At 38.7% G+C, this 15,898-nt stretch overlaps 1 protein-coding gene across 2 annotated transcripts in view; it reads left to right on the top strand.

Annotated features, from left to right (window-relative positions):
* plekhf2 (pleckstrin homology domain containing, family F (with FYVE domain) member 2) overlaps positions 1–8,250 on the top strand; it is a 47,214-nt gene extending 38,964 nt beyond the window's left edge. For both annotated transcript variants that reach the window (XM_067979186.1, XM_067979193.1), the window contains exon 2: positions 7,204–8,250. In XM_067979186.1, coding sequence (XP_067835287.1) covers positions 7,212–7,958 — 747 coding nt within the window. In that variant the 5' untranslated portion in view covers positions 7,204–7,211 and the 3' untranslated portion in view covers positions 7,959–8,250. The remainder of the gene's footprint in view (positions 1–7,203) is intronic.
* Positions 8,251–15,898: the final 7,648 nt, after the last annotated feature.

Here is a 15,898-nt window from a genome sequence, read left to right as displayed (position 1 = left end):
GGGTTAGCTTCTATATATATATATATATATATATATATATATACACACTGAAGATGCCCACTACTACTTCTTAACCTCTCGACCACTTCCATGCTGTCAGTCTACCTGTCTGACATTATCATGGATGAATTTCAATTTCTTCCACCTAAATACAGAAAATCAAAGTTTCACTTCCTTGCCTCTCTGCACCCCCTTTCCAGCCACTACCTCAGGTTGGCTCAGAAAATGCAAAACCTAGACAATCTATTTGACTTACAGTTGGCTGTCAAACTCCATATGCTACCCATTTTCACCACTATCTCGATCTCAGCCACATCACTCGCTTTTGGATTATGGTGCCCTTTATCTGGCTGCCTTTGTTCTATCCTCCACAAAGTCCCAGTCCTTGTCTTCAGTGCTTCCACGGTCTTTCCCCATCCTATCTCTGCAACCTCATCTTGCCTTTTATCCTGTCTGCACCTGTGGCCCTCTGAATCTGGCCTTCTGTGTGTTCACTCTCACCCTTTTGCTCCACTATTGGTGGCAGAGGTTTCTGCAGCCTTGGCCACACTCTTTAGAATTCCCTCCCTAACCTTGTTATCCTGCTGAACCCTAAGCTGAGACTCACATCCAGTCCTTCATCGACTGCCTACTTCCCATCTCCAAAACCTCATTCAACCTTTGTCCTTTTTGCCTTCTGCTGAAACCCCCATCCATATCTCTTGTCACTTCCAAGCACAGCTGTTCTGCTTTTCAATCCATGGCCGAGGCCTAAAGAAATTCCGTCATTTCCCCATCATTTGGGCTCTTCTGTTCACTTCAAATCTCTGGCTGTCTCTTTGGGTGCTGCAGCAGTGGTTCCATACTGCCAGAATTTTGTAGCCCTGTGCCGGAATCTTGTTGGGATCCTGCCTTGCATAACAAGTGACTCCCTGACCCAGGAAAAGTGGTTGGGGTTATGGTGGGTAGAAATCCCACTCTACCGGTACCATGCTCAGGAACAGAATCCAGCACTCTTGATTTCAATAAAGTTTTCCTAATTCACATGCGCTGGCAGCAACATTATGCACTTCTATTATGCAGCTTTTGAAATTTTGCAGGAGCTTTTTTCTGGCAACATTCATCACGTCAAAATGTCACACTTGCTACAGGTGCAAAACCGAGACAGTCACTCATTTTGTAACTTTTTTCTGACTTGAGAGCCAGAAGTTTAAGTGCAGTTACAGCTGTCCTGTGATTGACCTCACAAAACAGCTACAGGTACCTGGATTTGGTTGATACCACTTCCCGACACTTGAAAAATATCCTTAAAAGGACAAATCAGATTAGAACTAAGTATCACAACTATACTCCAGACCCCAGATTATCCATGAGCATTGCCACAGGAGTAGGAGAACCACTACTTAATGATATGGTATGGTTTGACCTTCATGTAGATTCCTGCCAGTTTGTTTTCCGCTCCATCCCATTTAGTCCAGAAGACCTGGCTATTAAATTCCTAACTGATTTGCCTGGACAGCTGAATTCATTATTTTTAAAGTTACTATGCTGTTAAAATCAACTGTGTATTAAAAGTACTCTATTGTTTCCATGCTTTGTTTTGTTTGTTACTTCTAAAATGTAGAGACATGTTACAAATTTAAATATTGATTACTAGCGGGTTATGATTTACGTCTATTTGCATCACTTGTCTCTCCCACATTATTCTTCCAACACCAGTTTAATTTAAAAATAATTGCATGTCACTGGTTCCAGTGGAATGTAGTTAGGCCTTAACTAATATAACCACCTTTTGAAACCTATGGATCACTGCACCAATTGTACCGTCCAATTGCCTCTTGAATTATTTGAGTTTTTGCCTTAACTATCCAAGCCTTTGCATTAATAAATGCTTGCTATCATCAGTCCTGAACTTTCCTTTTATTAGTTGTATAGCTATGTCCTCTTGTCCTACAATTTTAACTTAAGATAGTACTTCAGATTTATCTCTTCTATACTGCATAGTACCTTGTATATCTTCAAGTCCACTTTTCTTTATACGAGTAAGGAGGAGCAGCCTTGTGGCTGTTCTCTGCATTGCCTACATTCAGGGCTTGAATGTTTATATTGTGCCTCAGTAACCAGAAATGAATGCACTACTCTGGTTAAACAGAGCTTTATAGAGATTCATCATGATGGCTTTAAACCTGTAGTCCTACTGATTTAGTAATATAACTCAGTACTCTGGTAGTTTTGTTGATTGTTGCTTTGTGATGAAGCTAAGTGGTGAGCCTACTAAGACTCCCAGATCTCTCTCAGCCTCTCCTAGTTGAACAGCATTTACTAGGTTAAGTGAGTCTCCAATGAAGCTGATGCAGATCAGTTTGGAGATTAAAGATCTAGAATCTTCTGTCTGTTTATGTATTTGGACAATGATATTTAAAAAGATAATACAACTGTTGCACAGAAAGTATGGATGCTATTTTATCCTAAATATCGTGAGATTGTTCCAAGATGATCTTAGCTATAATTACTTGCCCATCAACAGTTTATTTCTGATTAACCTTTGGGGGAAAAGTTGATTAAGATTTTTACTATATAAAGTGTCTTAACCTTTTTTGTCTTTGAGCCATTTGGGTAGATTCCATGGAGTCTCTTGGCCATGTACAAAACTTAAATCAGTGCTTCCATTAATTTTTATACATCTCAAGCTGTGGATACTAATTAATTTTAGTGTTTTGCCTTAGGATTATCCACCATGAGGCAATAATGTTAAAAACAGTTCTATCCAACCTTCAGGCCACTAAATTCATGATTCCCACACTTTGAAAGTGAATGGCAATGTATGTGCCTGGGTATGATCTATAATAGCCTTTCTTTTAAAATTGCAAGTACAAAATGAGAGTAATTTAATTTTATGAATTTGTATGTGTATATAATTAGAGGATCAAGCTGACAAGATTGTAAAAGTCTGTTTTTGTGAAATTAGCCTTGGAAGGTTAAGTTAAACTGAAAATGTAAATTTTTTGTTTACTTATTTTTGCATATTAGAAAAATACTGGACTTGTGAGAATCCACTTAGAACATTGTCAACTAAAAGTATACGGTTTGGATAAAATATATTGCTATTAATTTCACATTTCCAGTGATTTCAATAAAGTACAGCAAATTTTACCCAACAAAAATTTTACCCATTCATTTTAATGACTTCATTTTGAAAATATCATGTACAGTCCAATAACATTAAATAGTATATGAATGTTGGTAAAACCTGAGTCATGGAAGATTTAATATCTTTTGTTAGCCCTTTTGTTCTATTATAAGTTACTTAGAGTCAGCATGTGTATTATTGCTAATATTCTTGAAGATCATCTTTGCATATTTTTCCTTTAAGTCTCATAGTTTGAGCAGTTTTAACATCAGCTATGATAGCTGCTAGTATTTAGAATGCATGTCATGTCTTCTAAGTCAGTTTATATATTTGGCCAATACAATGTTGTAGTGTTAACTGAATATTATTGGATATTATATGAAATTTTTGTTATGTAATGAATGAGGACCAATAGAAGTTTAAAAATTCAGTGGTTGATTTGTTTGATCCACCAGAATCAACAAGCCTTGGGACTCCATTAATCCCGCAGCTGCCACCTCAGGACGAATCAGGAGGTGTGGAACCTTTGTATGCTGCTCAACCCGAAGCGTAGCTTCCTTTCCCATACCAACTCTGTTACCATAACCACTTTCTTCTACATCTGCAACATTGCCTCTTCCATCTCCACTGCTACCATTTCACTTATTGCTGCCAAACTCTAATTCATATCTTGATCACCTTGAGTCTTGAATTGTCTCAATCTCTTATTCAGCCTCCTTGCCACACACAACTCTCCATGACCATCAATACATCCAAAACACCACATCTTCATCCTCGCCTGCTTAAGGGTTTTCTAAAACATCTATTGATAATGCATAACAAAGACACTCAATGTTTTAAAAGTCCTTCTTTAAATGTGGGGGAAACGAGTCTGACACCTTTCTTAAGAAGCACCAATACTACTTGCTTTTACTTGAGTACAAAATTTTTTCTGTTTTCAATGCCGTTCTGAACTTTAAACGGTACAACCCTTAGAGATCCAATAATTTTTTGTGTTTCATGAGTTACTGTCTGATTAGCTATACCCTTGTGATGTGCTGGTAAATGCACACAGTTGGTTCTGCATGCTTTTGAAAAGCACACCAAAGTTTCCTGCATTGGCATCCACCAGTAGGTCAATTGAGAGCAGTGCCAGATAATGAACATAAACTGGGGAGAGTAGTGCATGGAGATTATTACAGCATCCTTCTCTGGAGACTGGATACCAATGGATTTGTACAGTAAAAGTGGTACAACTTTGATTTTTTTTGGCATCTTGGTACCTAATCCACTTTCTAAATTTGCATACCATGTTCCTGAATCACTTTAACAGAGTTTTACATTCGAGATTCTCCATGAAGTACCTCCAATTGGGATGAAAAGATGCTAATTCTAGAAATCTGATATCAAATGCCAGAAATGTACAGAACCATTTGCAGCTGAAAAGAAAAAAAAATCTAGGTTAACATTTTGGGTATAGACCCTTTGTCAACAACGTCCCTTTGGCAACATTGACTGCACTCAAAATGTTAAACTACCATTTCTTTTTTTTCAGATGCTCTATAGTATCTCCATTTTTTGATTTCCATGTTTAGGCCTTGCTAGTAGGCTAAAGTAAATGTGGAACAGTGCAAGAGTATACGTGTTGGTATTTAAAAACAACTAAACATTTCTGCAGAGAAGTTCTTTCAGCAGCTTCTTACTGTGGCATGGGAGGTAAAAAAAAAGAATGATTAATTTTAGAGACTCTTGAGTATGAAGTCAGTACTGTTTACTGTGATCAAAAGTCATTTGTGTCTCAGCAGCCTTGTGTTTCCAAACTTATGCTTGTAATCTGTATTTGATTTACTTTATTACTGTGCTATGATGCAATACTTCTGAACTCATTCCAATATGCAGTCTCCCACAGAATAGGTTGTTATGTTGGTATAAGTGTGCAGTTTAGAACTGCATGTTGCACAGATCAGGGTAATATTCATCGCGAGCTGGTGCACATTTAATATAGCTTGCCACTCACTTGTAATAAATTGCTACTGTAGCAGTCCAAGAATAAGGCCCACCATTGCCTTCTCAGGGCAACTGGGGATGGGCAATAAATACCAGTGATACCCACATCCCAGGAATTAATTTTTTTAAAATTACACCAGAGATTAAACCCAAATAACTCTCAAACAAGCTTTGTTATCTTTAGACTTGACTATTCCAATGCTGTCCTGCCCAGCCTCCCATTTCCCACCCTCCATAAACTTGAGCTCATCCAAAAATCTGCTGTCTGTATCCTAACTCGCACCAAGTCCCGTTCACCCATCACCGCTTTACTCGCTGATCTACATTGGCTCCTGATCTGGGGAACGTGTCTATTTTAAAATTCTCATCCTTGTTTTCAATTCCCTCCGTGGCCTCGTCCCTCCCAATCTCTAACCTCCTTCAGCCCTACAACCCTCTGAGATCTCTGCACTCCTTCAATTCTTGCCTTTTGCGTATCCCCGATTTTAATCGTTCCACCATTGGAGGCCATGCCTTCAGCTGTCCAGGCCCTAAGCTCTGGAATTTGCTCCCTAAACCCCTCCGCCTCTCTACACCTGTCTCTCCTCCTTTTAAGATGCTCCTTAAAACCTATCTCTTTGACCAAGCTTTTGGTGACCTGTCCTAATATTTCCTTATGTGGCTCGGTGTCATATTTTGTTTGATAACGCTCCTGTGAAGCGCCTTGGGACATTTTCCTACGTTAAAGGTGCTATATAAATGCAAGTTGTTAAGTAAATAGACTTTGCTGTAAAATAGACTGTTTGCTGTAAGTCTTGCCCCGCCTCCAACTCATTGGCTGATATAGCGCAACTCATTGGCTGACACAGTGGTGTCAATAGATACTCTGTGTATTCTAACAGCCATGGATAATCTCTTCCCATGGTTAGGACTGACTAGTTTCAGGGATTTGTTCATCTGTAAAGTGGGAACTGGGTATGCTTCTGTACCTGCTACAAGAACATGACTGATTCCATTAATTCTTTGAATGGGTTAATGTAATTAACTGGAAAGTGCTGTACCCATGCTTGCTGACCGTTGCAACTTTAAAAAAATATAAACACATAATTCCTTCTCTTTTCTCCACCCCCCCCACCCCCGCGGAATAAAATAACTGCATGTTGATTACAAAATTAAAATACTCGTCAGTATTTGAGTACTTGCAAATCAAAGAAGTAAATTTATTTAGGCTCATTCATGCTGGAAAGCAACTCACTGGCTAGGAGACAATTAGAATTTTCCAGCTCTGCTCCAATAACCAACCAACTGACTAAAATGCATAGGCATAAAATTTTAAGTACTAAAACGACATTCCTTTATAAGTGTGAATTTTGGGGAAAGGGGGGGCAACGGGAAGTTGAACAGATGAGTACTTTTAATAGTGCACCTTCCAGGATTAAGTAAATATTACCCAAATCAAGTGTAAAATTTTTTTAAAAGTGAGGAAATCTGAAACTGTCACATTTGTATGTAGCTGTTATTTAACGATCAGGACGGAATATTAAGGGATATTTGTGTAAGTCAAAATAACTGTGGCACCATGAATGGTAGACTTTATTTGGAAATTTTTAGTTGCCCGTCACTTGATAGAATCATAGGATTTTACAGCACAAAAGGAGAACATTTGGTCCATCATGCCTGTGCCAACTTGCTGAATGAGCAGTTCACTTAGTCCCTTTCCCCATACCCATATTTTTTTCAAATATTTATTTATTCATTTCCTTTCAAAAGCAGTTACGGATTCTGCTTCCATCATTGTTCCTGGTAGGGCAGTTCATGTCCTAACAACCCATTAGTGCACTTTGATGTCCTTTCATTATGTACTGTCCAGATACACTCCAGTAGCTCTTTTCATACATCTGCATTATTGATTTTTTCCTTCCTTGTGATGTAACAGTATAGTCTGCTGTCTAGTCCCTCCTGCCTTGCAACAAAAATAGATGCCTAGTGGAGGTGTAGATTGCAATTGTTTTAATGGTTTTATCCACCGTAAAGATCAATTATATTTGATAAAATGCTGTTTTTTTCCCTCTCAGCCAAATGTTTGGTAGCTAGACTTAACAATATCATAATTTGTATCTTTCTTACAGAAAACAAGATGGTGGACCGCTTAGCAAACAGTGAGGCAAATGCTCGACGCATTGGCATGGTTGAGAGCTGTTTTGGAGCGGCTGGCCAACCTCTGACTATTCCTGGTCGGGTACTCATCGGCGAGGGAGTTCTTACAAAGCTTTGTCGAAAGAAGCCAAAAGCCAGGCAGTTTTTCTTGTTCAATGACATCCTTGTCTATGGTAATATTGTGATCCAAAAGAAAAAGTACAACAAGCAGCACATAATTCCATTGGAGAACGTTACAATTGATTCCATTGAAGATGACGGTGAGCTGCGTAATGGCTGGCTTATTAAGACTCCAACCAAATCCTTTGCTGTTTATGCTGCTACTGCCACTGAGAAATCAGAGTGGATGAATCACATTAACAAATGTGTCACCGATTTGCTGTCAAAAAGTGGGAAAGTTCCCAGTAATGAGCATGCTGCAGTTTGGGTGCCTGATTCAGAGGCGAATATATGCATGCGTTGTCAGAAAGTCAAATTCACACCAGTCAGCCGTCGACATCACTGCCGCAAATGTGGATTTGTTGTATGTGGGCCTTGTTCAGAAAAGCGTTTCCTACTTCCCAGTCAATCCTCCAAACCAGTACGTGTGTGCTCCTTCTGCTACGATCTGCTCTCTACTGGCCAGCTGACTGCAACTCTGCCAAATCGTTCTGAGTTTTATCGTGGGTCCCTCCAATCCCCTAGAAATTTATCTGATGAAGATGATGACGATGACAGCAGTGATTAAAAAGTGAAATGTCAGTTTTGGTATTTAAACGATTGGAGTAAAACTTTAAGTGAACTGCTTTTGAGGTGTATTAACTTCACACATCCTTCCTCCTGTGACAATTAGCCATAAACTATACCTGCAAACCTTAATACAAAACTTGTGCCTAAATGTTGGATATATTAACAGTATCTACTCTTTCTTCTGCAGGGACTGCAAAATATAATTCTTGGGCTGGTTGTAACCATGATCATTTCCAGTTACTTGATTTACTTGCTGGCAGCACAAAAATAAATAAATCTTATTGCCCTCAGTTTGCATCATTATTTTGTGTATTTTCCCCGACATTTAAAATGAAAAATGTTCTTTGTAATTGAAAAGTACTCAAAATGTTACTGCTATGAAAAGGACTTCAGGAGCAGCAGTGTTGATTTATAGGAAAGATGTATAGTGAGATTTAACCAGGTAAACTTTTAGATCTACTTTACTGTCAAATTTTTATATTGGCCAGTTTTTCAAAAATCTTGGAGCTTTGTGTTTAGGACATGACTAAAATGGTTTTATTTTTGCTGTAACATAACTAAATGACTGAGCTGAACCAATGCAGCACAGTCTAATTTTACATTGCACTTCTAAATTGGGATCCGAGTGAGGAAGATGTTTTATGTTGGAAAAATTACACAAGCTTCCTCTCCACAATCTGCTGTCCTGCCCCTTGCACCTTACGTTAATCTCAAACAACAAAACCACATATTGGAGAGCTTTATCACAGGATATAGGTTTGCAGTTTATTTTGTAAACAAGTCAGAAGCCATTCTATAAAATTCTGTGGAGCTTACTAAAGATGTCATAAAATCAAGATTACTTTGCTGCAGTGCGAAATGTTAAGATAATTTTTTCAGATTAAATCTCACATCGCTGATATTTATAGACCAACTTCCCTGCTTTTGCGGTTACCTTTTAATTAAATACCTTTTATGAATAGAGTTTCTTGAGTGCCAAACAAATATTTAAGGCTCCAATTCACATTAACAAGCTCATTCCTCCCCTTCCAAATTCTTAATGCTTTGCTAATGTTTAAATTGGGAGAAGAGCTGAGACTTGTTGGCTAGACATTGACACCTTATTTGCAGAAAACATTTGAAAACAAACAAGTCATTTATCACTTTGTTGATTCACATGCCTTGCTCCAAAGCACGGCATTTACTAATGCCCTGTTTAATTTGTAATGCTTAAAAATCATTACAGTTAAAATTCTTAATCGACGCAATTCATAGCTGTTTGGCTGTGATTTTCAAACTTGGTGTACCTGCCACTAATTGTGCTCCATTGACTTCCATGGAATAACATCATTATCTCATTACACCAACTGACTGGAAAATGGGATTGGAGAAACAGCATTACCATTGATTTCTCCAGTGGTCAAGAGCAAACCATTTGTCAATATGGCCAATACCAGCTTTGTTGGTAATTGGAAACTGAATTGCATGGCAAATTTGGAGCCTTGTAATTTCCAATTATCGGTATGAATGGAGGTATTCTTGAACTAGTGGGACCTGGGAGTTTCTGCATCAACCTTTATAGTAAAACCGAAGTAAGACCAAATACCTTGTTTCTGATTTGTTTTCTATGGCTTATTAAAATGCACTCAAAAATGGCAATTTTTAAAATGCACCACAAATCTGGTTAGTAACTGAAATGTTCATATAGTTGGATTAAACGAGCGATAGTTTTGAAAGCCTCATGGATTGTGCTTAAAATATTGAGCTGTAAGTTCACAAACTTAAACCTGACATTCAGGTGTTAGTTTATTTTTCCCTAAGCAGTGAATAGACTTAATTAGCTGAGAATGTTAAACAAATTTATGCACACGAGCAAACTGGCACTAATGAAATTTGGTAAGTTTGGTGGGGGGAGGGCGGAGGAGAGGTGAACCGTAACTGGAAATGAGCATTTCCTTGCAGGCCATGTAGTGCAGCAGTGATGCAAGGAAAACAAACCCTTTGTACACTGGTAATATTTTGCAGGGAGTTTTGATACTAACTAGATACTGTGTAAATTGTTACGTAGCAAGGGTGTAGTCCTGCACAAAACTTCTTTCACTTTCCCTTTGTACCAATTAGAATATTTTAAAAAGCAAAATAAACCTTTTGAATAGCATCCTAATGTTTGTGACACCAGCTACTGTGTAGGATGTAAATTTGTGGTGAATATACTGTGCATGCAACAGAAAATTCAATCTTCGCTAGCTTATTTTGCATTCTTTTGAAAGAATCTATATTATACAACAGCTTAATGATGTGAAACATTTGTGATAACAAATGGCAGTCCTCCATTGTTAATGTCAATTCTAGAGAATAAGCTTAGTGTTTAGATGCTGTAGTTTAATGTCCGGTGCCCTTGGATATACAGTAATTATCATCCACTGTGATACTGTGGTTCACGCTGTGGTAATATCAAAGATGTAGCACCAAGTCACGTTAGATCTGTTCAGATCTTATCTAATCCATCTATCCACAGCATTGACCAAACTGAGCTGCTGTTTCACATTTCTGGCCCACTGACAAACCACTGCTTCTGTTTATGCTGAAGCTCAGTATAAATGGGTTTGGTGGACAGTATTATGGGTTTCAAGCTGCTACAATGACCTGTATTCAAATGAGGTTTCTTTTTCTCTTAACAGTGTGGAACTCCAAATTTTAAACTTGTGCTACATTTGCTGGAAGATGAGCTCTGCTAAATCAGTGTTTCTTTTTCATAGTGGTTTTAATTGCTTGTGTTCCTTTGCCATTACACTGCTGGGCATATTGCCTCAGATGTTTTTACTAGAGCATTTTTTTTGTTTGGCTGATTTAATTAGTAATAGGCTGTAGCATGAAATACAGTTGTTTTAATACATAACTGCTCTGTCTGTCCTGTTTTCTTTTCCCCTCTCCACATTTAGTTAGTAATGTATAGTGATTTTTTTTAAAGTGGCAGGAACTATTATTTCTTTTCTCCCCTTTGACACCTACATGAATGCATTACAGGTATTGATCAGAGTGATCGAGTTCCATTCAGCTGATTCTCCTAATTGCCTTGCCATATTTGAACATGCAGGTGCCTCAAATCGTGCTTATATGCCAGTGACCTGGTAAACAGTGGATAAACATCTGTGGGAATTGCATTTTTAAAAAAATATGATTGATCCCGTGGCCAAATTTGTTAATACTAATTACGGCGGTGATCCCCATCTTACTAAATTGAAAAATACTGGTACGAGAAAAAATTTCCATTAAGCATCACATTCAGATTTACTGAAACTCCTTTTTCTTAAGTTTCAACATTGCTGATCAATTACATTGCAAAATAGGTTTTTGATGGGGCTGCTGCACTTAAGGCTGGCTTTATATACTAAACTTCATGCTGTGACATGTCTGCGTGAGATCGCTGGGGTGGTTGACGTTTTAAGGAATATGCTGGTTTGGAATTCTGAGAATCAACTTTTTGTTAAAAATTGTTTTCAGTTGTGCATCAGATGAATTCCATGGAGAGTGTCCGTTTCAATAGAAAATCTGTAGTGCAGTTTTTCTGTGGCCCTTCTCGTACATTCAGTTGTGCAGGTGGAGAAAAAAAAACTTGCACCCAAGAAAAATTAACTTAATGAATTTTCTGTACACCGCTTGCTATTGGTGAGCTATCCTAGAAAGTCGTGTTACTTACAGCAATAGTAAACTATTACTGAACTTTGCAGGAGTGAAATTGAGATTACCGAAAACCAAGTTGGGAAAATCTTGTTTTCTTAAACTGTCTTTCTCAGGAAAAATCAGTGTACAAAGGGTACATAAATTAATGTAAGATTTATAAAATGAGCTTGATTGCTGACCTGTCTTGGCTTGCATCTTAGATATTCTGTACTAGAAAGGAATGACTTTTTTTGCTTTACATTACAGTTCTTATGTCAAGCTGTATCTTTTTTGTTATAAACTTTTTCAAATTTGGCACTTTACTTTTTTTTTGCCAACAGCAAATTTGTCACTTCAGCAAAAATCCTGCAAAAAATTATAAATGTGATGTTAACTTCGTCATTCAAGTTTTTCCTCGCATATGTAGAAGCTGAGTCTTGCACTATACTGCACTGAGTTGGAAGGTGTTGTTGAAATGTCTGAACTTTTCAACACTGTGAAACATTTATTATCTACAGTTAATGATTATGGTGTTCATGCAAGCAGTTGCTTTTGAATTGTATATGTTGGTGTAGAATTCCTTCAGTTATTCATCTTCCAAGTCTCCGATGTAGATATTTTTCTTGGTGTTGACTATTCTTGGTAATGTGTAAACTCTTCAATCATTTTGAAAGGGCTCAGTACTTTGTAACAGATATGTATTTTGTTACACATATATTGCATTGCTTACCTAAAGTACTTTTTAGTGGCTATCTGACACTAATAACAAGTTTGAAAGTGATGATTTAAGGCAGAATATGTATTAAACTACAACTAAAATTGTGTTTTTTTAAAAAAAAAATCTTAACTGCCTTGTAATTGTTCAGCTTTTAGTGCATATTTAGTCTGAGGTGCCAGTGTTTCAAATTGTACAGTTGTATTAAAATCACACATTCTTACAGTGCAGAAGGAGGCCTATCATGCCTGAGCTGGTTCTTTGATAGAGTTGTCCAATTTAGTCCCACACCCCAGCTTTTTCCACATAAACCTGCAAATTAGTTCTCTTCAATTACATATCCAATTGCTTTTTGAAAGTTTCCATGGGATCTACTTCCACCCACCTTTTCAGGTAGTACGTTCCAGAGCTTAACAACCCTCTGGGGGGGGGGGGGGGGGGGAGAAATTCTCCTCATTTCCACTCTAGTTCTTTTGCCAATTATATCAAATCTGTGACCTCTGGTTAGTGACCCGTTTGCAGAGGGAACAGAGCAAGCAGGGAGAAACTATCAAAACCCCTCATTATTTTGAGTACCTCTATTCGGTCTCTCCTTAACTTTTCTGCTCTAAGAACAACAATCCCAGCTTCTCCAATCTTTCCACATAATTGAAGTCCTTCGTCCCTGGTATCATTCTGGTAAACCTCTTTTCCACCCTTTCCAAGACCATGACATCCGTCCTAAAGTGTGGTGCCCAGAATTGTACACCATACTCCAGCTGAGGCCTAACCAGTGATTTGTAAAGATTTAGCATGACTTCCTTTTTTTGTGTTCAGTGCCCCAATTTACAAAGCCAAGTATCCCATACACTTTCTTAACCTCCTTGTCGACTTGCCCTGCCACCTTCGAAGATTTGTGAATATGTATTCCTGGGACTGTTAAATTGACTTCCTTGTATTCGGGCCATTTTCTAGTCCGTAGTGCAAGTGGGTATCTGCATGAAATGTGCATAACCTGCCAGATCACATTTTGTAACTTTTTTGGGAGACAGGTGAAAAATGCCTCCATTATGTCTTCAAAAATAATTTATCCCACATTGGTAAGGGAAAAATTACAGTTTTTTAAATTATAAAATTGTCATCTAAATATAACTAAAACTGATCACTAATGTGTATTGGACTTCATAGTTTCTTGCTGTAAAACAGTGAAACATTTATCATTCTATTTTGACCCTCACTAGTGCAAAACCATTCAGGTTTCAACAGAACGCACCCATAATCTAATGGATTTAGTTTGCCTTGTTTTGATCAATTGTCACATCTGTGTTCTGTGCATACAAGACAGTGCAAATCATTATTTTAAATAGGTAAAATTAGGACATAACTTTAAAATAACTAATGAGAGCCTCTATAAATACACAACTGAGTTAATGGGCAGGCTAACTATTCACTAATAGCAATAAATATTTATCAACAACAACTAACATTTACATAGCGCCTTTAACAGAAAACTGCCAAGGAGTGGCACTGCACTACTCTGCTTAGAATGTTGGGTATCTGAAGCATTCTTTGAACTATTATACATTTTTTTGTGCTGACATTTTTAATACTGATATGAAACCACTAGGTGCGTCTGGTTTACATTGACTACAAATTTGGATAGGTAATATTGCACATCACATACTTGATTGACTCGGAATTAAGCCACAATCACAAACTAATAATTGAGGCATAAAGTCGCTAGTGTAAAGACATAGAAGCTTACAACATCAATAGTAACTGGTGTTAACATTTTGTCCCTTGGTTTCACAAAATTGGTATGTTATTTAAGTACACTTTGTACACTCATGTGTATTGTAAAATTAAAAGATGCAAATGCTTTGAGTCATTAAGTCCACAATAAAACTTTTAGGACATAATGCAGTGAAATTGGTGTGCTCTGGTTACTTCAAACATGTCTTGTAATTTGCATTTTTTAACAACTTTGCATAACTTTTTGCATGCCAACGGCAAGCAGAAAAACCATCTGGAGGAGTAGGATTTAAATTCCCAGTACAAATGGGGTAAAAGACAACTTTTGGCATGATCGATTTTAGATTTGCACCTGTTTTCAAGTAAACAGGTTGAATAGTCAAAGAAACCTTGCACCCCATTTACTTTGTAGTTACCTCCAATGGCACTCTTGCCATTGGGGAAACTCTGCAGCTTTAACAACCCTGTACTACAGTTAGAAGCAGTGGAACTTTCCTCAGAAGGGTTTTTGCTAGCAAGGTGCTTCCATTGATGAAGATAAATGTCAGGTCCACCATTTTGGCTCTGACTGGGCTAATTGAGCTCTAAACCTATCAATGCTATTGACATCAGAGCAGATCCAAGCTGGAATATGAGTCACAAATGTGACTTGGTAGTTATTGCACGTGCACAGTTCTGTTGTTGCTAAATCAGTGTGTTGGTTGGTTTTTGTAAACAATTTTACAACACCAAGTTATAGTCCAACAAATTTATTTTAAATTCCACAAGCTTTCGGAGGCTTCCTCCTCCCTCAGGTGAACGGTGTGGAAATTAAATTTTCGAATCCTTCGCATTTGAAAATCACAGAACAATGCCTGGTGATTACTGCCTGTTGCCAAGGCAATCAGTGAGCAGACAGAAAGGTGTCACCTAAAAGGCCACCGAATATACAAATCCCCCCAAAAAAAGAGAGGGAAGACAGTCAATGACCCGTTATATTAAAAACAGATAACATTTGTTCGCTGGTGGGGTTACGTGTAGTGTGACATGAACCCAAGATCCCGGTTGAGGCCGTCCTCATGGGTGCGGAACTTGGCTATCAATTTCTGCTCGACGATTTTGCGTTGTCGTGTGTCTCGAAGGCCGCCTTGGAGTATGCTTACCCGAAAGTCGGTGGCTGAATGTCCATGACTGCTGAAGTGTTCCCCGCCAGCGAGAGAACCCTCCTGTTTGGCGATTGTTGTGCGGTGTCCGTTCATCCGTTGTCGCAGCGTCTGCATGGTCTCGCCAATATACCATGCTCTGGGGCATCCTTTCCTGCAACGTATGAGGTAGACAACGTTAGCAGAGTCACAGGAGTATGAACCGTGCACCTGGTGGGTGGTGTCCTCTCGTGTGATGGTGGTATCTGTGTCAATGATCTGGCATATCTTGCAGAGGTTACCGTGGCAGGGTTGTGTGGTGTCGTGGACGCTGTTCTCCTGAAAGCTGGGTAATTTGCTGCGAACGATGGTTTGTTTGAGGTTGGGTGGCTGTTTAAAGGCGAGTAGTGGAGGTGTGGGGATGGCCATAGCGAGGTGTTCGTCATCATTGATGACATGTTGAAGGCTGCGGAGAACATCGCTCCGGGGAAGTACTGGACGACGAAGGGTACTCTGTTGGTTGCGTCCCGTGTTAGTCTTCTGAGGAGGTCTACGCGATTTTTCGCTGTGGCCCGTTGGAACTGTCGATCGATGAGTCGAGCATCATATCCCGTTCTTACTAGGGCGTCTTTCAGCGTCTGTAGGTGTCCATCGCGTTCCTCCTCGTCTGAGCAGACCCTGTGTATTCGCAGGGCCTGTCCGTAGGGGATGGCCTCTTTGAGGTGGTTA

The sequence above is a fragment of the Heptranchias perlo genome, chromosome 3, assembly GCF_035084215.1.
Source record: "Heptranchias perlo isolate sHepPer1 chromosome 3, sHepPer1.hap1, whole genome shotgun sequence".
Lineage (NCBI taxonomy): Eukaryota > Metazoa > Chordata > Chondrichthyes > Hexanchiformes > Hexanchidae > Heptranchias > Heptranchias perlo.
Note: the sequence above shows the minus strand (reverse complement) of the source record. Positions and strands in the feature narration are given on the sequence as shown.